Source organism: Sinocyclocheilus anshuiensis, unplaced genomic scaffold (genome assembly GCF_001515605.1).
Source record: "Sinocyclocheilus anshuiensis isolate Anshui unplaced genomic scaffold, SAMN03320099.WGS_v1.1 scaffold1389, whole genome shotgun sequence".
NCBI classification, from domain to species: domain Eukaryota; kingdom Metazoa; phylum Chordata; class Actinopteri; order Cypriniformes; family Cyprinidae; genus Sinocyclocheilus; species Sinocyclocheilus anshuiensis.
Genome location: NW_015552672.1, coordinates 8148 through 32944, shown reverse-complemented (window position 1 = coordinate 32944; position 24797 = coordinate 8148). Strand labels below are relative to the sequence as shown.

The following is a 24797-nucleotide window of genomic DNA, read 5'->3' as shown; positions in this document are numbered from 1 at the left end:
GAACCGCTGATCGGATCTGATCAAAGGACACGCACAAGATGAAGCCTTGTGTTCCTCTCTGGGTAGGTTATATAAAGCCGCTTTGTGAGATTTCTCACCCCAGATCAGTGATAGCTGATGTAGTGTTGGTTATTTGGTCTAATTAGTATGTCATCATTGTCAGCAATTAGTTAGTGTGTGTGTTCTGGTCGCAAATAAACGGCTCACTGTAGCAGTTCAACAACGTGTCCTTACCAGAGGCAATTTTTCATCTTTGCTGAAAGTGAAACACTGCAAAGCAACAAAATCATATTTAATAATTTCACGAAATCTAAAATCAAACAAAAAAAGTTTGGGATCAGTAAGATTTTTAAATGTTTTTTAAAAGAATTATCTTCTGCTCACCAAGGCTGCATTTATTTGATCCAAAGTACAGCAAAAACAGTAAAATTTTGAATTATTTTTTACTATGATTCAAATTAGAATGATTTCTGAAGATTTAAAATAACTGCTTTCAAATAGAAAGCAGTTATTTTAAATAGTAAAAAATAATTTAAAAATTTTTTTAAACATAAAAAAACTTTTGACTGCCTAGGCTGATTATTCTTATAGATTGAAACAAATGCGCTTCAGGCAGGATAAAGAATATGAAAAGTGCTCTGAGTTGCTGCATACAACAAAAAAATTGAGCAACAACAAAAACATGTTGCTGGAGACGGGCTTATTATGAAAAATGCAAATTCATTCTCTGCCGTCAGGAGGCGCTTTTAGAGTGATAAAACACTGGTAATGTATATCGAAATATCGGAAATGTGTTTAAAAATCATATCACCGTTATTGAAAAAAATTATATTGCGATACATATTGATATTGAATTATTGTCCAGCCCTACTGTATTGGAATATTTATTATTTAGGTTTATTTTAAGGTGTCCTTGTTTATGTGTAATAATACAATTAAGTACTGAATATTTATTAATAACATAATACTTACTATAGGAATAGGATTAGGTTTGGTTTAGGGTAAGTTGCTTGTAATTATGCATAATTTACTGTTATCACTATAGTAAGTACATGTAAACTGTAAAATAGTGTTACCTTATTTTTTCATTCTATGCATTATTAAATTTTTTGATGATTAAATTTAGTTGTAGCATTGTAGTTTTTTTATTTTAAAAAAATTTAGACATTTTAATTTCATGTTCAAATTAATTTCAATTTTTTTATTTTAAAGTAATTTTGATGCATAGAGGTTGCAGATTGAAGTTGTTGGTTCATTTTGTGTAGAAGGAAATGCAGTGTAATGTTTTCACAAAGAACCAGATTTTTTTTGTCTTTCTTTCTTTTATTTTTACTTCTTTATTTCAAAATGATTTCATATATGTCAGGAGAAGATGGTCATTATATAGCAGAGTAGCTGTTAGTGAGGCTCAAGTCATAACTTTACACAGGAACGGGCAAACAAATGAATGAAGCTAAACGGACAAAAGAGTCACTGTTAGCGCTTGGAAAACAAACAGAGGTACCAGGAGCTAATTTCATAGTCAAATAAGAGCGGTCAGGCAGCAGAGAGTGGGGCAATTTCTTACTCATGCAGGGAAAAGCACCGATAATGAGTGACAACAGAAATGCTGAATATTACACTTGCATTGACGTAGATGCTAGATGAGAGAATAAGCATGTAAAACTTAGTTCCATATCTGATATGTCCAGTATGAGGGTAAAAATAGAGAGGACGACTAGTAAGAGTTAAAAAAAAAATGAACGTCATTCTGATTCCAAATTGGGAGTGTTGTTTATTTACTCACTGATAAAGGAAGCTTGCATGCTGAAGAGCACTAAAGGAAATCCCTTCTCCAGCATTCCTGATGGTCCAAAGTCACTGACCAGCTTTGACCTTTCCAAAAAGTTAGTTTAAACAGTATCTAGCAGAAAGATAGTTAAAGGGACAAAATCATTTACTCACTCTCATCTCATTCCAAACCTGTACGATGTAGTTTTTTGAACTTTCATTCATATTGTATGGACAAAAATGGTTATTCGAAATATATTTTGTGTTCCGCAGGAGAAAGGAGTCATACAGGTTTGTAGCAACATGAGACTTGAGTAAATCTTGTCAGAATTGTCATTTTTGGTAGCACGTACTTTTCTGTGGTTTGCCAAAAAGGCTTTTACTTTCTTTTTGGTCAGGTTTGGCACTAGTGTAGATTATAAAGAAAAGAGTGGACGTTTCAGTATAGTTGAACTATGTTCCCATGAACTTTGACTTGTCTGAACAGCTCTGCTGTAATCACTACCTACTGCAAAAGCTTCAGGCATTTGTGTGTGTGTGTGTGTGTGAGTGTGTGAGAGAGAGAGAGAGAGAGAGAGAAGGAAGAGATATCAGGTTCACTCTATTTTGCCTCTATATGTTCAGTGTTGTGTCACTATCAAAGTCAGATAGGGAAATAATCTGGCACACTGTATTTAAATACACTATACCTGCTTCCTCTTTTAATCTGTAAATCAATATGACTGGATGTTTTTAAATAAAATAATTGAATGAAATTGTATCAAGTAGTTTTATGGACTAATTATTTGATATGTAAAGACTTATATTAACATTCAAAAGTTTTGGGTCAACAGTTTTTTTTTGTAAGAAATTAATACTTTTATTAAGCAAGGATGCATTGAATTTATGAAAAAGTGACGTTAAAGACGTTTATAATGGTAGAAAAGATTGTTTATCAAAGAATCCTGAAAAAAATGTTTTCCACAAAAATATTAAGCAGCGCAACTGTTTTGAACATTGATAAAAAGAAGGAATGTTTCTTGAGCACCAAATCATATTAGAATGATTTCTGAATGATGTGATGGCTGCTGAAAATTCAACTTTGCCAGAAATGAATGACTTTTTAAAATATATGAATACAGAAAATGGTTATTTTAAATGATAGTAATATTTCACAATAGTACTATTTTTACTGTATTTCTAATCAAATAAGTGCAGCCTTAAAAATCTTAAAAAGCATAAAAAATCTTGTTGACTAAACTTTTGAATAGTAGTGTAGGAAGACAGCAAGTCTGCACATGTCAAAAACTTTCTTACAAATGATGTGATAAAACAGTATAACATTGCTAGAAATGACTACATTTCAGAACTGAAGTAGGATGTTTATTAGGATAGAAATTTGAATCAAAATGCAAAACAAAAAAAATGTAATTCATTTGTATAAATTACAAATTGATAAATATTTTATATAAAATTGTCTTGGGGAAATGACAGGCAAAATAGACCTTTGAAGGTTTAAAGGGTGTATGTTTTGTTTAGTGAGGCAAAAATACATACAAGATGAATGATAAAATGAATAATAAAATAAATAAAATGAATGATTCAAGAAGCTGAGGCAAGATATGGAGATTGTGGAATCTGGAAGTCCATAGAAGTGTCCTCTGTTTTCAGGAGGAATAGAAAATGTCATGTCAGCCAGACAAAGTCACGGTCAGAGATGCTGATACATTTGTATTTCTTTAATGGGACAGGATGGTTTATCTGTGAGGGTCTGTAGCATCCACACAACTCTCAGCTGAATTAGTCAATGCTTGAAAAGTATTACTTTCACATGACTTTGGGATTTCTCATTCATTTATGGCCAAAAGCACACATACAGACTCATCAACACGTGACTTAAAATTCATGATTCATGCACAATGAAGTGTTACTCTATTTGCTGTGAATGTATTCTGTCCTTAATGAGCCACAATATGATCCTCTTGACTTTCAGCTAACATTTGATCTAATAGGCTAAACATTACAGAAAATGATAGTTAATGGCTTCGAAATTTGACATACAACAATCTCTCTGCTTACATATAATAGCCTGTATATAGGAAGGCACTGTAAAGTCATACATTCATCTGAACCAAACAAATGAAGGTAAAATGATTCTCATTTTCAGTTTGTTGATGAATCCCTGAGCCTTGAAATCTACAAGCTGACCTGAATCTTTGGCCAATTGAAAGCTTCCTTCCTTTACGTTAATGGCTCATTTAGGACTGTGACACAAGCTGTAGCCAAATCAGTCATCAAGTGAAGAAAGTGCCTTGTTTTCTAAAAAGGTTCTGAAGCCCCACCCTGGAGTGCTGAGGAAGAAAAGAATGAAGAGTTGAATGTGGCGCAGTGCATGCTGGGACCTCTGTTTCCTGAAGGGACTGCCAGACAGTTTCCCCACCACAAGGAAGTAAAGCCGACAAGCTGCCAGGCAACAACACCCTCATCACACCTATAAGATCAGGTATGTCTAAGGGGCTGGTTCACACGCTGCTTTTGAACAGAGTGTGGCAGTGGGGTTCCGGAAGTAAAAATCCCATTAATTTTTTTAAATTTTCCATTAAATTTTCTGCATAAGGGAATTGATTTTGAATTATAACTTCTAAACCTTTAAAGACAAACCTGCTGTGAGCTATGAGGTTGTTAATCAATGGGGTATGCTTCAGTTCAAACCATCAGCCCATATTATTTTTACTTATTTTTCAAATAATCATGTTCAAAGGTAGAATTCCTGGTGAAAAACTACGTTACCCATGATTCTGCAGCGAAATCCACCAATGAGAGAATTACAACAAGCAAATCACACTAAAAGAGCTCTCAGTGACTGCCCACTCCCATAAAGCACTGCAAATGACATGACTCTCAAACTATTTAAATATTTGTACATATATGCATATTTTGCAATAAACATAAAATGTTGTTTCTACGTATATACACAATCAGCATATTTAAATTTTAATTGAATATGAACATTTTGAATTCAATTTTCATTCACAATGCTTCATGGGATTGTAGTTCTTCACCCCATTAAAGCGAATATGTACATATTCTTGCACCATTTTTGTTTTTCAAATTTTCAAATACTTTTTTGCTTCAAATCAAAATTTGTACTGTTGCGATTCACCTCATAGCTAGTTGCTTTGCATGGCTTAAAACTCTTAAATTAAGACTTTTTTTATCCTTATGAGGGAAAAAAATCAATGCAAAAAAAAAAAAAAAAACTTTCAGAAGTAAGGCTTCTAATAAAAATGGGAAGGCATGGTTGCACTATATTGTTTCTGTTGTTACAAATTTTCACACAAGCAGTGCATTTTAAATGCAACTTTTAGCATCTCAAAACCCTGCTTTGTTTCCTTTACATTCAGCTGTGTCTTGAACGCAAGAACACATTCTGTGTGAACTACAATATTTATAGATAGTCACTAATTACACTAAAGGCCTGTCCTCAAGGACACCCCAGTCACAGAACAAATGCCTTGGGCATTATGATATTAGTACTAATAAATTCTCAGATAGTTTTTATTTTTTTATTTTTTTTTAAGTAAATACAAAAAGAAAAAACTTCATTAACCAATAGTATTAATAAGTTTCTAAACACTAAAAAGGAACTAGAACCCCTTTTCTCTGAAATGTGTTTAAGGGATTACTTCCTCTATACTGTTTTATGTGTTCTTAAGATACCAGAGGATGGTATCAAAATGTTTAGTGGTCTTATGAAATCCCAAAACACACTCTCTCCCCTTAAAATTCATCAGTAGGGATATCAGTACAGTGTAAAATCCTAATATTTTACTTAATCTTGTATTTCTCTAATTTCACAGATTAAGGCTGTGTTTCTTGGTCATTGCTTACTGAAAACCTATTTTTTTTCAAACATTCCATAACATTCCCACCATTTCTATGCATTCCTGTGTGTAATTCAATTAAAATGCCTCTATCCTCTCTGTATTTTCAGAGGAGTATACAGGGCTTCTTTTGAGCCACAGGTTGAGGACTGAGGAAGGCACGCACTGCGTCTGCAAACACGTCCTTGATGCCGTCCTGGCTGAGTGCCGAACACTCCAGGTACTTGACGGCGTGGATCTGGCGAGCCAGAGCCTGGCCCTGCTGGTGTGTGATGGGTGCCTGGTTCTGCTCCTTCAGCTTCTTCAGCACATCCGCATCGTTGCGAAGATCACTCTTGGTCCCCACCAGCAGGATGGGCACGCTGGGACAGTGGTGCGTCACCTCTGGGTGCCACTTGTGCTTGACGTTCTCATAGGACGGGGGGCTGGAGATGGAGAAGCAGATGATGAAGACATTGGTCTGAGGGTAGGACAGCGTGCGAAGGCGGTCGTACTCCTCCTGGCCTGCTGTGTCCCACAGATTGAGGCTGATGGTGCGGCCGTCCACAGTGACTTGGGAGCTGTAGTTGTCAAACACGGTGGGAATATACTCTTTGGGGAATGCGCCGGTCGTGTACGAGATGAGCAGGCAGGTTTTTCCGACTGCTCCGTCCCCCACCACCACACACTTGATGCTCTGCATGATAGAAAAGTGACTCGACTTCAGCAGTCTGCAAAGAAAGAGACATTGCTCTGTGTTAGAGGACAACATGGCACAATATATCAATAAAAGTTTTTTATTTTATATATATATATTTTTTTTTTACATTTATCGGTATTGGCCGATATTGGATGGTTAATTTAAGAATTAATCTTCAAAAACACAAATAATTAAATAACATTGTTTAATATCATCTTTAGCAAAACTCTAACTTAATATTACTATACAATATTATATAATACTATACAAATGTTTGGCACAAAAATTTGGTCCGAAAAAAGGAAGTAAAACAGTATTTGCATGTTTTTAAATAGCCATTCAGACTTTTGTATTCGATATGGTGTCAGATAACACCAAATGCAGAGAAACGAGAGCAGCTTATGGACAGTGTTAATGTAGTATAATTGAGATACTATTATAATTTTTTATATTTTGACATTTTTTATTTTTGTATTTTCCATTTTAATTTTAAAGTTTTAGTAATTTTCTTGAGTGCTTTTGTCATATTTATTTATGTATGTATTTTTTAACATATCTGTTTGTTTATTCACGTTAAAATCACACTAAATTTTTACACCACACATTAGTCTTGGTGTGATCAGGCCTTAAATGCACTTAAAATTGCATTTAAAACAATGATTTTAGTTTTAAGTGTTTTATTTGTAATTTATATAGGCAAAATACTATACTATACATTGTAATATGAACCATAACATGAAAATAATTACCAACATATTGGGCTTCAGCCATAATTTAACTTAATTTAATATCAGTGCACACAGTCCACATACATATTTTAAAAGTTGAGGATGTACAGTATGAATGGATCATTGGAAAGAAAGATTTACACACATGCAAAGAGAGGGACAAAAGAAAAAGATTAGCAAGGTTAACATTTGGGCTGTTATAAAACAATGTTTTGAATATACAGTCAGTCTCCCCCAGTTCCTTCTACTTCCCTTTGCAGTTTTATTGATAAGCTGTGTATATATCATAACACAAATGAATTCCCACTTGTAAATTAGGGGATTATTCACCTCCTCAGAAATGCAAAAAAACAAGAGCTTTTGTCCTCCTTTCTTTTCACTTTCCATTTGGGACATATTCAAAGGAAATATGACCAATTTGGGTCATACAAATGACTCAAATAGCTCTCTGTAGGAAATATGACACGCAGATTGAGATTTTCTAAAACATGTACGCTGGAAAATGTCAAAACAGGTGTGATTATGTTTCAGTTAATGCTGAAGACATTTCATGTCAGTAGGGGACAGATTCAATACACACATATCTGTAATTATTCAACATTTGTGAAAGTCTGTGCAAAGTCAGCATGGCTAATTGCTGTTTTTGCGGAAATGGAGCTGGAAAGTAGATTTACTGACCAGCTTTCCCCGTTACATCAGAGGCCAGTATAAAGTACTGTCAGCAAAGCACTTTCTAAAATCTTTCAACAGCTATTTGGGACTCTTTTTTGTGTTATTGTCTGTTAATAATTACAATTTTTGTTTCCTCAATAGTTTGATCATGATATTCAAGCCATCTTGCTTGTAGCAAATGTGAGAACGATTTGTGTTCTCGCACATCAACAAGAAACTGAGAGCTGCGGGGTTATGACCAGAAAAGCTCAGTTCGCTCTTTCTTTTTCACTTACTCCAAGAGTCTGGCAGATGTTTGACCCCAGGAGAAAGGAGTGAGACGGACTCTGCCCAATCTCCAGAGACGCTCAGAGAGAGAAATACTCCGAGCCCTGCCCTCCTCTGCAAGGCGTTAGCCAATGTGGTTAGTGAACCAAGAGCTCAAAGAAACAGCACTGACAGCTCAGTCTGGGTGGAGTCTGTCCTGTCACTTCCAGCACAGCTTTGTCATATCACAATACTGATGTTTAGCAGCAGAACTGCTCAGTGTTGTATAAAATAGATAAAAACAAGTGCTATAGATTAGAATTGCATTGACATTTTTTACTGCGGCATTGTAGTTTTACTGTGTTCAACTCATACTTGGAGTAGTTTTTAATTCGTTGTAGATAGGCTATTCAGGATTGGGCGACTAAATATAATATTTTAAGATTCAACCATCGGAAAACCCGTGATGGTTGATGAATAATCCACATATTGTCTAGAGTGGTTATGGCCCTTGTTTAAATATCATTTTTGATTTTATCACTGAGCCAAATGATGCAAATCATGTATAAGCCAACAGAGGAACAGACAGTTCTAATGGCTTCTAGTTTTTAGCAGCAAAAGGAGAACTTACACTAGATTGCAAAGTATACAGAAAGGAATCAAAACTAGAAGTGGTCAGTTACATTTATTCATTCCTTACACTCTATCCTGAATCTAGAATTTCTTTCATCATGAAACTGAAACTAAAGCGTTACTGTCAGATGGATTGTAATTGCACACTATTTCCTCCACTCAAGCAGGTGAAAATGAGAAAAAAAAAACTGATCATCGGAACTGTCGTAGCGACAGACAATTTATGACACAACAAGTCACCATCTTTCCAGTGACTCACCGCAGAAAAGTGTGCCTCAGTAAGCCCTTGTGTCATTCAAGATATTCAGCTGTTTTGTAATGGTATTTTCACATTAGGAAGTTAACAATAACGGCTCTGAGTGTAGAAGATCCTCTCACAGATGTGCTATAATCTTGGCTAACTAGAATGAACGTGGTAGGTTAGTAAAATATGCTAAAGCAAATATTACTTCTCAAATGGAAGTTGCTATTTGATTCGGAAATAGATAAGTATCCCAACTTCTGCATGGCTCTGTTAGATTTTAAAAATTAGGGTGTTTCTCAGTTCCTCATTCCCTCTGGAAAACCCAACTGCCTTTTTTTCTTTTTCTCCAAATTTGCATAATTTCCCATTCATTTTCTCAAAGAACTGTACTAGCCTATGTTTCAACATGCACAACCAACATTTCACAGAAAGGTCTTCACACCAAGAGGTTACGTTTTGTGATAATATATATATATGCCTAATGTACATTCAAATTCATTTTTGTTTCCATACATATAATTTGTCACAGTAATTCGTCCTTTGTACTCTGCTTTATGTGTTTTCAGAGTTTCTCGTCAGTAGCCTACTTAAATTCAAAGTGGTCAAAAGTGCCGTGGGCACGGCACTGGAGGTCGCAACTAGCTAGAAGTTTGGCATCATTATGAAATCAGTTAAAGACAACGGTACCTGTCAATAGGCTACTCTTAATTAGCCTACAGTGCTTTACAGTGGATGCTTGTTATTCTATGGGAGTGGTCCCTTTTCCTGCTCTGATTTAAAAACTCAAACCGCTGCTTATTCATCAAGCCGCGGTCGAAAGCGAGAACATTACAGCAAATTTAGAAAAATCTCACACGTTCCAAATTATAAATCTGCCTCTGCGCAACTTCTCTTCGAGAAACCAAGTCAGAAATGAATAAACACCGATAAATGTAGTCTAACAAACTGTAAGCTATCACAGGACTACATACAATCATTAAACAACATAGGCTATTTTACCAAACATATCAGATGCTCTTGAGGACCGTAATCCCGCTGCTGTGGAAGTTAGTTGAAGTCTGTAGGACGTGAGTGAGTTCACCCCTCAGAGAGGAAGTTACTGGCTTAACTGCATGTTTGAGGAAGTTTACCGAAGTAAATGTGTCTGCCAATGTTTAAGAGGGCGTAACAGTCTGTCTACACTGCAAGCGCGCGCTCTCACTTTAATCAAGTTCACTCGCGTGCACTGTCCTGCTTCGTTCTGGTTTTGTCGCGTCGTGTTGTTAGTTCGCAATGTAGAACATATGCATCACAGGGAAATCCCGTATCAGCACAACCGCAAACTCATGTTGAAACTACCTGAACTAAAGAGGAGCCGTGAGAATATCGACATGAATCATTCACAGAGCCGTGGGTTTTGCTCACCCTTGCAAAATAGATAACATGCTTATCATATTTTCCACCAAATCCACTAATATAAATCCTTAAATGAATAAAATCTGTTTTCATCTATTGGCCCATATTCGTTATAGCTTTCTTCTTTTGTGGAGAACAAAAATAGAAGTTTCCAATAATGTTCAGGTTGCTCTCTCATACTATGAAAGTGAATGGGGAATGTGGCTGTGATAAGTTTAAATAAATAAAAACACATTGACTTTGGGCTGTAGCCCATGTAAACGTTGTTTTTGCTGTATGAAAAAAATTGAAAGATAGGCATGAGTAGTCTAAATAATGGCAATTTTTATTTGATTGAAACTTTGACCATTTATATGGAATATCATGCAATGTTAAATGCTTTCAAACAGACAGACAGATAGATAGAGATCATCTCAGTACTGTGCTAAATTGATGCATCAACATATTTTTGACACATCAAACTATGTACTGATAAACAGACGAAAACTGGGAGGGGTTTCTTCATTTTTAGCTGCATGGTTGAGTATCATGCCACTAGATGGCTGTGTCTTTCTGCTTTTAGAGAACAAACCTCAAACCCTGAGAATTTATATCCTAAGAAACGATTTGCTTTACCATTAGACAACCTCCAAAAGCAACACGAGGGGTTTTGGATAACTCCGAAAAGAGGACTTTAAAACCATGTAATGAACCTCGAAATTCAATTTATAAATCCGGGACATACTTCTGTGTCATACATTTGGAAAACAACTCTTTTTCATTTTGGACGTTTTGTTCGAAACGCGTATGAACACCAGTGATGGACATATTTTTGACTATATTTTATGTTCTTGACATGGGCGGGTTATTGCGCAGACTATGGGGGATGTGGAGAATGCATGTCGAACATCTTTGAAGTATTGTTTCAAATTATTGGACCATTTTGACAACATTTTTGCAGCGGAGTTAAAACAACATCCCGCTGATTAGAATAACATCCTACAGCTATCGGTTGCCTAATGGATCTCAGTCAGATCAAATGAAACTGTTACATCTGATTTGTCAAGAGCGACTCCAGCAATTTGCAGCCTTCGGATTTTAACAGGTAATCTGATATTTTCAAATCAATAACATTATGAGTCGGAGGCTACATGTGCATTTGCATCATGACGACAACTCTAAAACAGAGCTCGTGCTACTTTTGCTTATGTCCTTTCGTATGCTATCTGATATGAGCCAAGTGGCAATATACACAAAGGCGGAACTTGATCATACCACCAAAAGAGGCATATTTGCCGCTATTTTTATAGTAAGATGAATTTGATTATCCGGCATCTGAGTAAGTTTGCCAAATATGTAAATATATCAAAACGATTGTGAAATGCCACGCGTCACTGGACTGAAGCGTGCAGCTACATCTGGAGGTTTTTTTCATGTACGTACACTTCAACTATAACCCATATGGATATGGCATCATGCGTTAATAAACAAATACGTTTCTAAGGTTTATGATACTTGTACTTATTTTTATTATTAGCCTATTATCAATACATAATCCAGCAGTGACTAGGATCTTTTTCATTTTCGCTAGTGACTTTTCACCAGACATTATATATTCCAATAGTGTAGGCCCATCTATAAAAAAATATTGCTGGTTGTTCCAGTTCCAGTTTACTAGTTTGGTATTAGTATGTATTCCTTAGTTATTTGTAACCATTCAAAAAGGCGCTAGTATGTATTTTAGTTTTACAGGCATTCATGGAATACATAGTAGTAGTCCTAATTTAGGTTTACTAGTTGGTTTTTTAATTAAACTGATTCTAACTAAAACAACTGTAACTAGTGATAATAAGAAATTTTACCAGTAATACCTGGGACACCCATAAATAGATACTATAACTGTAGGGTCTACTTCTACTAGTAGAACTAGTTGATTCAATTCAATACAAAAGTAAATTGTCACTACTGGGATAGTGATTAGTAGCAAAATATTAATTATTAGTGACAAATCACTATTTGAAGAAGTACTGGCATACACACTACTGAAACTGAAACAATTTGCTTTTGGATTACTTACTAGCAAGTAAAAATAAATACCAGTAAACTACAAATAGGTGTGACATTAATGAATGTTAAAAAGATTAGCTGTAATACTCAACAATGTGTTTATGTCATAATAGTATATATGTGAGTGAATGTTTCGTTATTTCTCATTGCCAGATTAGTACTTTTCTTTTAAATGTTTTCTTTCTATTTTAAGTTTAGCATGGATCTTTTGAGATTTGCCAGACATTGTATGTACATTGCATGGCTTGGCTTCTTATGGAGGAGTGCAGCAGATCAGCCCAGCCTGACAGACCACCTGCAGTCTGCCAATGGACTATCTGGTAGGAAATCATCATTCAGTTGAATCAGTTATTTCTCATGTTTTATGTGTCTGTATAGTGTGAATTTTGTGTTACATAATCCCAGTAGGACTGTTTGTTGTAGAGAGAAATGTCCCACTCTTAGAAATGGTATATGATATACACCGTTCTCATATGCGCTGCTAGATAAGATAAAGCGCTTCCCTTGTCTAGTCAGAGCCTCATGGGTGATGATGTCAAACCAATCTTTCACAATCCATATGCTACACTTATATGTGCTGACCAAGAATTAAAAGAATTCACCTGACAAAATTACGTGTCAGGACACTGGAATTAAAGGAATAGTTCACCCAAAAATAAGAAATTGTTGAAAATGTACTCACCCTCAGGCCATCCAAGATGTAGATGAGTTTGTTAATTCATCAGAACAGATTTGGAGAAATTTAGCATTACATCACTTGCTCACCAATGAGTCCTCTGCAGTGTATGGTGCCATCAGAATAAGGATCTAAACAGCTGATAAAAGCATTTCAATAATCCAAAAGTAATCCACATGAGTCCAGTCCATCAATTAACATATTTTGAAGCAAAATGTGTGTTTTATAATAAACTAATGTATTGTTTTTAACTTGATTTCACATAAAATACAAGTCCTCTATCCATAATAGTTTTCTCCATTGAAAAAGTTGCCTCGTCTAAATCAGGAGAGAAATATGCACAGATCAAGCAGCATTTACAAGCCAAAACCGTTCTAAGCAAATATGTCAATGTATTTTGATGTGAGAGGAAAACGGGATGGACTTTTTCACTGGAGGAAGCATTATTATGGACCGTTATTAAAATGTTTTAATGATTATATTTGTTTCTTACTAACACACACCTTTTCAGTTTACAAGATGTTAATTGATGGACTGGAGTTGTGTGGATTACTTGTGGATTATTGAGATGTTTTTATCAGCTGTTTGGACTCTCATTCTGACGGCACCCATTCACTGCAGAGGATCCATTGGTGAGCAAGTGATGTAATGCAAAATTTCTCCAAATCTGTTCTGATGAAGAAACAAACTCATCTACTGCTTGGATGGTCAGAGGGTGAGTTTCAGCAAATTTTCATTTTTGGGTGAACTATTCCTTTAACTATTCCGGAAGTTGCGACCGACTTTAATTCCGTATTGTGAAGTACTTCCAAGAGAAATGGAATATTGAATGAGAAAAACAGAGGGCGTGGCTTGTTTTGTTCGACTGCGAACTGATTGGATGTAGTAAAGTAGGCGTTTCATTCGGAAATGGAGGAAGTTTTAGAGGGGCATGTTTAAGGATGTTATGCTCAAACCCAAGCCGCCAAACTGACGTCATCAGGCAAAGTCCGTCATTTCAGAGGGGAGGTGCATTTTCAGATTTGGATGAAAGATTACGAAGGCAAACATTTTTTTTTTTTGTGGATTGACTTGCACAGATGAATTGTTCACCACAAAAATAGCAGTGTGCTCTAACAAAACAAATATAGTCAATTCTGATTTCATGTGTACTTTAAGGAGAATTAACTATCAGATACAGGAGGTTTAGTTTAGCCAATGCACGGAGCAACATAAATGCATCCCATGAGGCAAGACTGCTGGAATATGTCACACTCGCAAGTTTTGTTGTCCATCAAAGTGTCATTTGTGCTTTGACACTAATATTCAGTTTCGACTTAACAAACTGATCCTCGTCCTGTCATGCACTTTCACAAGCAGGCAGGTTGTAGTACAGTCAAATCTCTTGAAAGAATAAAATGTAGACCTGGTGAAAAGATTGGAAAAAGAAACTCTTATATATTAAACAGTGGCATTAACATTTATTTTATCTTGCTATTTTACTCTTCCAAACTTCAACTCCTTTCTACCCTCATTGCTCAGAAAAGATGAATAAATCCTTTGGCTTTCTGAAAACTGTAATTTTAGCTGCCAGTCTTGTGTGCAGTGACCTTTGGGGTCAGTTTTCAATGGTCAGTTAGTTGAATTAAGTGGGTTTTTCATGGTCTTGACTTTGGGAATCACTCAAATTTTCCAGAAGGGTTCTGTCTGTTCCTGATTTCTGACACTTCACAGGAGAGACCAATGGACTGGAGGGTTACTGACGTTTTCTGTTACTATTTCTGTTGTTCTAGTTATTAGTTTGTAGTAAGTCACTTGGATAAATATTGTAATCAAGCTGCCTTTAAAGTGGTTTCAGAGGTCATCATCCATTTTCCCAGGCCCTCTGCCTCACTGGTGTTAATTAAAAATGGGCATCTCTTCCGTCTTTGAGATGGATCTCTTTGCATGTATCTGGAAAAGGCTCTAAATTGCATGTATTAGGTCCAGGGCTGTGTTGACTTTATCCAACTGTTTTAGAAAAGGACTTAGCATCTCAGCTGCTGGTGGAATGCATTCCCCAGAACATTTCTCCTTTTATAGGAAATGGTGGGAACAATTAGATTTTCAGTGTTATCTCCCTTTAGGGTTGAGAGCTGAAAAGTTGGACCACTATGGAGATTGTTTTATTGGAATGCAAAATGGCATGTTACATTTGATATTCCGGGTTCAATACAAGCTCATTCTGAGCATTTGGGCACAGTGTCACAAGTACAGAAGGAGAAGACTCAGAGGTAATGTCAACAACAAAATCGTTATTTGCAGGTATTTCAGAGAAGCAGCATAGTAAACAGGTGAGTATATAATTCAATGACGATAGATAGCACTTAGCTTGAGCATAAACTGTTCTTTGTTTGTTGCAGGTGTGCGGTGAAGGCTTAGTGAAGACTAGAACTGAAGACTGACTGAAAACAGGTAAGTATCCAAGGAAGTAGCCAGGTAAGTCCTCATACGTGGAGAGACCAGACAAGACCAGGAAGTGGAGAGTAACTGCTCTTATACAGGGCTTGATGAGATCATCTATGGCAGGTGTGGTGATGGCTGAGTGAGTGCAGGTGTTGGCCAGAAGGGATGCTGGGAAATGTAGTTCCCAGTGGACTGGGCTGGTGACTGAGGATAGTGAATGGACTGGTGACTATGATAGAGGATAGTGAATGGACTGGTGACTGGGGATTGTGACGGGACCGTGAGGAGGATCAGCTGAGTGACGAGCATCTGGAGGGCCGGCTGAGTCACGGGAGTCTGGAGGGCTGGCTGAGAGATGGACGTCTGAAGGGCTGGCTAAGAGACGGGCATCTGGAGGGCTGGCCGAGAGACGGGTGTCTGGAGGGCTGGTCTCGACAGACAGGAGATAGGAGAACAGGAGATTCCGTTGGCTGCTGTGGCTGGGGCACAAAAGAAAGGCAAACTGGAGATTCCATTGGCCACCTTTGCCAGGACACAGAAGACAGGCAAACTGCAAATTCCATTGCCCACCCCACCATGGCCGGGACACAGGATACAGGAGAACAGGAGATTCTGTCGGCAGCCATGGCCACTTCTCCATAACCGAGTAACCCGAGGTTGCCTTCTTGGGTCACCGACTGATAGACCGAAGACTCAGGAACAACCTCCATGGTCGTATAAGGACAAACAGGCAATTTGGGAGCTAACACCTCTACTTCGCTACGAGTGGTAGGGCAGTGTGCGGCCCAAACACACAGTATGGCTACTGTCGTAACCGGGAGAACAATCCGTGACAGAAGGGATTCTGAATCCTCCAGGCTGGGAACAATCTGACTGGGTACTGGCCTGTAGGCTATGACCTCAGGAGACTCTGGTCTAGCACTCATGATTGCTGGAGATTCTGACTTGGTTCCCCTGTTAATTGAGGTTTCTGGCAGTTGAAAGTTTACTAGGCTGAGCTTTGGGATGAGAGCAGGCACTGGGCTGTGCTCAGGGACAAGAGCGGGCACTGGGCTGAACTCGGGGACGAGAGCAGGCACAGAACTAGGGATAAGGGCTGGGGCCATCACTGGAATCTGGTCAGGGGCTGGAGCCATCACTGGACTCTGGTCAGGGGCCGGAGCCCTGTGCTCTGGAGTGGCTTTACGGTCTGGAAGGAATTCTCGTACGGACTCAAGGACTGGACTTAAAGGGATAGTTCATCCAAAAATGAAAATTGTATGTTTATCTGCTTATACGACTGATAGACTGCAACGGTTGGACTTAAAAATCATAATTTGTGTTCTACTGAAGAAACAAAGTCACCTACATCTTGGATGCCCTGGGGGTAAGCAGATAAACATCAAATTTTCATTTTTGGATGAACTATCCCTTTAAATGGTGAGTTATTACAAAGGCACGAGCGGGCTCTGATGCCAATTCAGGGATTAGAATGGGCTCCCATGTAGATTTAGAGAGAGTAATGGCCTTGACATTAACTTCTGGGGCCGGAACGGGCTCGATACAGATCACTAAGCCTGGAGTGGACACGTTACTGAACTCCGGGAATGGAGCCATCTCTGTACTGTGCTCCTTGGCTGGAGCTGACACTGGAGCGGACTCAGGGGCTGGAGCCAACACTGGAGTGGACTCAGGGTCAGGGGTTAGAACCACTGAGGACCATCTCTTCTTCCTCAGCCTCAGCCTATGGGCTGAGGTTAACTGGCATCTTTGCCTGAGCTCTGGGGATTTTCAGGCTCTGGTGGCCTGGAGTAGAAATATGAAAAGCCATGGAATAGGTAAGGTTATACTTATTAGAAGTGGACAAACCTGGAATGACTGAACTGGGTTTCCTGGCCCTTCAAACAGACATGATAGGAAGATCCCTCAATTTTATCAGATTCATTGGGGCTGCTTCCTTGGTTTTTGTTTCTTGGTTCCTGCTTCCACAAGGACCGCATATGGGGAGCCACATAGCCACAGTACAATATCTAATTACCGTTCAAGTGTGATGCCAGAATCTACGACCGGTATCCATGTAGAGAGAGTCTTATCTAGTTCACTCCAAAAGAAATCCATTAGGACTCTGTCATCCCACGAAGTTAAATGACAATACTGCAGGAATTCCTCCACATATCCTTCTATACTGCGGCCATTTTGGTAAATGGAATGCAGAATATCCTCTGTGGTGACTGCCACTGAAATCATGTTCTGTTCAGTACAGAAGGAGAAGATTCAATGGTAACATCAACAACAAAGTCTTTATTCACAGGTATTTCAGAGAAGCAGCATGGTAAACAGGTGAGTTTATAAATCAATGAAGATAGCACTTAGCTTGAGCATAAACAGTTCTTTGTTTGTTGCAGGTGCTGGCAGATGAAGGCTTAGTGAAGACTGAAACTGAAGACAGGTAAGTATCCAAGGAAGTAGCCAGGTAAGTCCTCATACGTGGAGAGACCAGACCAGACCAGGATGAAGTGAAGAGTAACTGCTCTTATACAGGGCTTGATGGGTTCGTCTATGGAAGGTGTGGTGATGGCTGACTGAGTGCAGGAGTTGACCAGAAGGGATGCTGGGAAATGTAGTTCCCAGTGGACTGGGCTGGTGACTGAACATAGTGAATGGACTGGTGACTGGGGATTGTGACAATAATGTAGATTACCACACAAATAATTTAGTCTTGACTCTTCTTTTCTGAAATTGGGGAGTTTTGAAGGATTTAAAAGCAGAAATGTGAAGAAATTAGAAGAATTTTATAAAAGCACTTACATTAAAGGTTTCTGTTAAAATATCAGTATTATTGGAGCTGTAAAGCTGTTTGAAAAAGATGTTTCTGTCATTTTAGGGTTTAGTGTTGTGTTATCATGACGGTTGACTTGGTATATAATGTCATTTTACACAGAAAAGGTTAATAAGCCATTTTTTCACACCTATTGTCTACATCTTGTGGCTATTCTAATGAAACTGAGCATTTTAACATTTATGACATTATTATTCAATACCATTGTAAACTGAATTTTTTAGTTTTTAAAGCAATGCAGGTATGAGTCAAAATTAATTTTTGTGGTAATCAACATTGTCGATTGATCTTAACATTTATTGAACCCAGATTATTCTACGTATTATTCTATCTTATTCTAGATAGTGTACATTGTGTAAATTACCCATCTGATCATGGCCTGTGTGTGACTTCATGCAGCGATATTAAAGGGTCTTTTTACAACAGCTTTGTAAATCCTCAAGGCAGATGTAGATGCAGAACTCTGACGGTCCTCTCAGATCTTTTTAAAGGTCCCCGCCATCCAGTGAAGCAGACCAAACATCCCTCCATTTTTTCCTCCCCTCTCCTTATCCTAGGCCTCTCCGTTTTTCTCATTCTCCTACCAATAATGCTCCAGCCAGAGATACAGGAAAAGAAATGGCGGAAATTGATTGTTTTAAACGAGACATTCGTTGCCTCTGTGGGATTTTATCACATGCTAACAGCAGCTTGCTTCAGTGTGTCCTGGCTGTTTAAGGGACAGTTCACTCAAAAATGAATTTCTGTCATAATTTACTCACCTCATGTCATTCCAAATCTACACGACTTTCAATATAAATGAGTAAATCTCATTAAAACAAAAAATTAGGGCAAAAAATTGCATTTATTTAAAACTTAATGTATTCAGTCTTTGTTATTCTTGTGTCTCTATGAATTACTAGAGCTAAAACTGAAAAGATCCAAATAACCTCTAGTAAAAACTCCAGAATTTTGACCTTACTGGCTTTCTGTAGTCCAACGCACATTGTACACTGATGTTTAATGTCACTGAACGAGTGGTTATTGCGTTTGTTTAGAAGTTAGTAGGTTGTTATAGTGTTTGCCTCTGAGGCAAAAAATAGTTTCTGGATTTGCTCGAGTTTGTACATTTCATGACAACATGGTTTAAAAATAAAGTTTTGCAAAATCTGCAAGTAGCCAGGTTTGTGTCTTAAAGTTGGCCCAGATGAAGCTACAGGAAATACTTTGCAAATACACCTATTGTGTTCCACATAAGAGTTTGTGATGACAGAAATGATAACAGAACTTTATGGGGAGTAAACTATCTGAATCCGGCTGTATGTCAGATGATATCTTAAGTGAATCGGGTGGAGGGAATGCATACAGGGAATTCAAGAAAAATATGTGAGGAAATTCCTGAGACCCTCTTTGTTGTTTTTTTTCTAATGCATGTCAAATGCCTCTTTCTCAGTTAAAATCAATGGCAAAATCTGTCTGTCTTGCTTCTTAAATTGGTAAATCTATGCCATTAACTTTACTTGTACCCGGTTGAGTTGCTAATGTGACTGCTTGATCCATGTCTGGTTAGCTCAGTTTAGTTAGCAAGCTAAACTGGATGTGGTGTCAACATTTGCAAACAGTTCTCTCAGAGTCATTATGTTTCTTAATAATGCAGAAACTCAGTGAGTGCTAATAATGAGTTTGTGTGATGACAAGTGTTTTTTTGAAGTTTGAGTTGTGGTCGTGGCATGTTTGTTTAGTGGTTTTGCACAGACACTATCTTTCACCTTCTGTGAAATGGGGACAAAAATAGCTGTGCAGATCTTATGACCTTAAAAGTTTATTTTATCAAAACGGATCAGCCTGAAAGAACACAGTCCGCTCATGGACAGTTCACTGATTTGATGGCATCACTGACTGAATCATCAATGAACTGACTTTAGCTGGAAAAAATGACTCTTTGTTATTGTCCTCTTGCATTATTGACAATTTATTTTCCTGTTTGACATTGTAAAGGTGACTTGACTTGACTAGTAACATAAGCATTTTTAATTACATCCACACTTAGTTATAAAATGTCAGCTGATCCCAGTTTTAAAAAAAGCTTGAAACCGTTGATTTCTTATGTTAATACCTGCTCAATAATTAAGTCTTTTAATTCTTTGAGACAAAGGTTAACTCCAGGACATCCACTCCTGCCTACCGCCATATTACAGCAATATCTACAATACCTCAGCAGCTGTGCTGTGTCTCCATCTATAAATAGTTTAAATGTCACTCTATGGCTCTTACGTGGATTTGTTACCAACCATATGAGCGTCACCCTCAAACTGAACTCTCCTGTTACAATGGGCTCAAACATTGGACCCTTACAAAGGCACCGCTGTTGGTTCAGTTTTTAGCTGTACATCATTACTAGTGATAAGTTGCTCATCCTTGCTTAGTTTCCAAACTCTAACCAGATAGCACACGTACGTCTGCAAGTTGTCTATTAAAGATCTCTTCATCTGGAAAGCATGTGCTGTGTACAAACATCTGAAAAGGTTTCTGTTAAAATATCAGTATTATTGGAGCTGTAAAGCTGTTTGAAAAAGATGTTTCTGTCATTTTAGGGTTTAGTGTTGTGTTATCATGACGGTTGACTTGGTATATAATGTCATTTTACACAGAAAAGGTTAATAAGCCATTTTTTCACACCTATTGTCTACATCTTGTGGCTATTCTAATGAAACTGAGCATTTTAACATTTATGACATTATTATTCAATACCATTGTAAACTGAATTTTTTAGTTTTTAAAGCAATGCAGGTATGAGTCAAAATTAATTTTTGTGGTAATCAACATTGTCGATTGATCTTAACATTTATTGAACCCAGATTATTCTACGTATTATTCTATCTTATTCTAGATAGTGTACATTGTGTAAATTACCCATCTGATCATGGCCTGTGTGTGACTTCATGCAGCGATATTAAAGGGTCTTTTTACAACAGCTTTGTAAATCCTCAAGGCAGATGTAGATGCAGAACTCTGACGGTCCTCTCAGATCTTTTTAAAGGTCCCCGCCATCCAGTGAAGCAGACCAAACATCCCTCCATTTTTTCCTCCCCTCTCCTTATCCTAGGCCTCTCCGTTTTTCTCATTCTCCTACCAATAATGCTCCAGCCAGAGATACAGGAAAAGAAATGGCGGAAATTGATTGTTTTAAACGAGACATTCGTTGCCTCTGTGGGATTTTATCACATGCTAACAGCAGCTTGCTTCAGTGTGTCCTGGCTGTTTAAGGGACAGTTCACTCAAAAATGAATTTCTGTCATAATTTACTCACCTCATGTCATTCCAAATCTACACGACTTTCAATATAAATGAGTAAATCTCATTAAAACAAAAAATTAGGGCAAAAAATTGCATTTATTTAAAACTTAATGTATTCAGTCTTTGTTATTCTTGTGTCTCTATGAATTACTAGAGCTAAAACTGAAAAGATCCAAATAACCTCTAGTAAAAACTCCAGAATTTTGACCTTACTGGCTTTCTGTAGTCCAACGCACATTGTACACTGATGTTTAATGTCACTGAACGAGTGGTTATTGCGTTTGTTTAGAAGTTAGTAGGTTGTTATAGTGTTTGCCTCTGAGGCAAAAAATAGTTTCTGGATTTGCTCGAGTTTGTACATTTCATGACAACATGGTTTAAAAATAAAGTTTTGCAAAATCTGCAAGTAGCCAGGTTTGTGTCTTAAAGTTGGCCCAGATGAAGCTACAGGAAATACTTTGCAAATACACCTATTGTGTTCCACATAAGAGTTTGTGATGACAGAAATGATAACAGAACTTTATGGGGAGTAAACTATCTGAATCCGGCTGTATGTCAGATGATATCTTAAGTGAATCGGGTGGAGGGAATGCATACAGGGAATTCAAGAAAAATATGTGAGGAAATTCCTGAGACCCTCTTTGTTGTTTTTTTTCTAATGCATGTCAAATGCCTCTTTCTCAGTTAAAATCAATGGCAAAATCTGTCTGTCTTGCTTCTTAAATTGGTAAATCTATGCCATTAACTTTACTTGTACCCGGTTGAGTTGCTAATGTGACTGCTTGATCCATGTCTGGTTAGCTCAGTTTAGTTAGCAAGCTAAACTGGATGTGGTGTCAACATTTGCAAACAGTTCTCTCAGAGTCATTATGTTTCTTAATAATGCAGAAACTCAGTGAGTGCTAATAATGAGTTTGTGTGATGACAAGTGTTTTTTTGAAGTTTGAGTTGTGGTCGTGGCATGTTTGTTTAGTGGTTTTGCACAGACACTATCTTTCACCTTCTGTGAAATGGGGACAAAAATAGCTGTGCAGATCTTATGACCTTAAAAGTTTATTTTATCAAAACGGATCAGCCTGAAAGAACACAGTCCGCTCATGGACAGTTCACTGATTTGATGGCATCACTGACTGAATCATCAATGAACTGACTTTAGCTGGAAAAAATGACTCTTTGTTATTGTCCTCTTGCATTATTGACAATTTATTTTCCTTGTAAAGGTGGTAAAGGTGACTTGACTTGACTAGTAACATAAGCATTTTTAATTACATCCACACTTAGTTCAGCTGATCCAGCTGATCCCAGTTTTAAAAAAAGCTTGAAACCGTTGATTTCTTATGTTAATACCTGCTCAATAATTAAGTCTTTTAATTCTTTGAGACAAAGGTTAACTCCAGGACATCCACTCCTGCCTACCGCCATATTACAGCAATATCTACAATACCTCAGCAGCTGTGCTGTGTCTCCATCTATAAATAGTTTAAATGTCACTCTATGGCTCTTACGTGGATTTGTTACCAACCATATGAGCGTCACCCTCAAACTGAACTCTCCTGTTACAATGGGCTCAAACATTGGACCCTTACAAAGGCACCGCTGTTGGTTCAGTTTTTAGCTGTACATCATTACTAGTGATAAGTTGCTCATCCTTGCTTAGTTTCCAAACTCTAACCAGATAGCACACGTACGTCTGCAAGTTGTCTATTAAAGATCTCTTCATCTGGAAAGCATGTGCTGTGTACAAACATCTGATAGACATCTATAAGATGTCAGTTTTACATACATTCTAAATCATAAACATCTTAAAGACATATTCTAAACATCTATTTGACATCTGATAGGAAATGTCCTATAGACATATTGCAGATGAGCAAACGCTCTAAAAAATACATCTTGTAAATGCAGATGTCAAATAGATGTCTCCTTGATGTACGTGCACTATCAGGGTTTAGACGAGTATGGTTGGCATTTTTTGCTAGTGAAATGAAAATGAAGAGACCGTTTTTAATGAAGTTGAATTTGATTTAAACATCTCCCATGGATGATGCATGAATTTCACTGAGAGGACTAAATGAAAAGTCATTTTCATTTCAAGGCCTTTTGTGCTTTTGAAGAAGGCTTTTAACTTGGCTTTTTTGTGCAGTTATAATAGATACAGTAAGACACTCCAGATTTTTTTTTAGTAATTGTATGTGCTTAACAAGCATGTTTTCCCTGAATGCATTGCAGTGGGATGGTGCATATTAGCTGTGTTGCAAAACACAGTGAACTGTCTGCAATTAATTTCGGTAGCATTTGTTGTTAACATCTTGTTAAGCTAACAGTGTAATACTTCAGTAGATTTCAATGACCAGGTTCCAAAATTAAAAACTATATATTTAGACTTTTCCAAAATCCCTATGGGAAAAATACCAAGGCTGCCAAGGCTGAAAAAGATGGTGGAACGTAAACATGAACATATGTGGATTAAAATATACAATAATTACACTGAACTGCTTTATGTAATTTTAAATAAAATATAAGTGTATTTGTTCTAATAAATGCATTTCTGTTACCTTGTCTGCCATCTTGGATGTTTTTTTTTAATTCCACTATGCTTGGCTTAATGAATTCTGAGATTGGGTTATATGAATACATGCAATGCTGCCATAGAGTTTGGCCAAAATTATATATCTTATATATATAGGTATATATAATATAACTATATCAGTTAATATGGCTACCTTGTGGTACATTGGTCACGTTGAATGCTTGCTTAAAATTATCCTTCTGTTAGCTTACTAGGTTTTGTAACATAACAATTGTGTAGTTCAAGTGGACTTGCTTTCTCATATCTCTTATGTATATATTTTTTCTCTCTTCAGAACTGTGTGGTATCGATGAGCTTCTTTGTCATGATGAAAATGCTCTGTTAAGTTTCGAGGCCATCCGCAACATTCACAAAGACATGGATGATGATGCAGACGGCAGCGTGGATGTGACAGAGACGGATGGGGTGAGGGCTGCAGCGTTTGTGTGTGGTTTTGTGGTCTGCTGTGTTGAGAGGTTGACGTTGCAGCACAGTGCATGGTGCCCAATGTACAAACAAGTTCTTGCTTGAAAGGACACAGTGGCTTTTGGCTTGCTTACTAGAGACACAGGTCTCTGTAATATGTATTGTCATAAGTGCTTTACAAATACAAATTACCTTGACTTGACAGTACAACAGTGCAGCACAGCGAAGTAAAACATATACTGTATTGGCTTACAGTGTACAGCTGTACTGGTACAAGTCTGAGTGTGTTGCAAAGCTTTTGCAGAGATGAGGAATGCAATTTACAATATGTT

The 24797-nt window shown here is 37.4% G+C and overlaps 3 protein-coding genes and 1 long non-coding RNA gene across 5 annotated transcripts in view; 2 read left to right on the top strand and 2 right to left on the bottom strand.

Moving 5' to 3' along the window:
• Nucleotides 1-4691, top strand: part of LOC107667424 (post-GPI attachment to proteins factor 2-like) — an 11953-nt gene extending 7262 nt beyond the window's left edge. Inside the window, exon 6 of the mRNA XM_016459092.1 lies at nt 4077-4691. Coding sequence (XP_016314578.1) covers nt 4077-4246 — 170 coding nt within the window. The 3' untranslated portion in view covers nt 4247-4691. The remainder of the gene's footprint in view (nt 1-4076) is intronic.
• A 959-nt stretch (nt 4692-5650) lies between these two features.
• Nucleotides 5651-9989, bottom strand: LOC107667433 (rho-related GTP-binding protein RhoG-like). Its single transcript, XM_016459105.1, has 2 exons — nt 9835-9989; nt 5651-6343 (listed from the first exon to the last, which is right to left on the bottom strand). The coding sequence occupies exon 2, from the start codon at nt 6313-6315 to the stop codon at nt 5740-5742; it is 576 nt and encodes a 191-aa protein (XP_016314591.1). The 5' UTR covers nt 6316-6343; nt 9835-9989; the 3' UTR covers nt 5651-5739.
• An 861-nt stretch (nt 9990-10850) lies between these two features.
• Nucleotides 10851-24465, top strand: LOC107667435 (uncharacterized). 2 transcript variants are annotated; one of them, XR_001631789.1, is made up of 3 exons: nt 10851-11314; nt 12475-12596; nt 24335-24465. It is a non-coding gene; the product is annotated as an uncharacterized LOC107667435 (long non-coding RNA). The 2 variants fall into 2 exon arrangements; XR_001631788.1 differs by having other exon boundaries at nt 12470-12596.
• Nucleotides 15431-16554, bottom strand: LOC107667434 (calphotin-like). Its single transcript, XM_016459106.1, has 3 exons — nt 16113-16554; nt 15903-15927; nt 15431-15854 (listed from the first exon to the last, which is right to left on the bottom strand). The coding sequence occupies exons 1-3, from the start codon at nt 16510-16512 to the stop codon at nt 15752-15754; spliced, it is 528 nt and encodes a 175-aa protein (XP_016314592.1). The 5' UTR covers nt 16513-16554; the 3' UTR covers nt 15431-15751.
• Nucleotides 24466-24797: the final 332 nt, after the last annotated feature.

Coding starts and splice junctions, on each gene's coding strand:
- LOC107667433 (XM_016459105.1), bottom strand. CDS start 6,315: ATGCAGAGCATCAAGTGTGTGGTGGTGGGGGACGGAGCAGTCGGAAAA.
- LOC107667434 (XM_016459106.1), bottom strand. CDS start 16,512: ATGGCTCCAGCCCCTGACCAGATTCCAGTGATGGCCCCAGCCCTTATC. Junction 15,928..16,112: donor AGTAGAGGTGTTAGCTCCCA/AATTGCCTGTTT, acceptor ATGGAATTTGCA/GTTTGCCTGTCTTCTGTGTC. Junction 15,855..15,902: donor CCTGTCTTCTGTGTCCTGGC/AAAGGTGGCCAA, acceptor TTGTGCCCCAGC/CACAGCAGCCAACGGAATCT.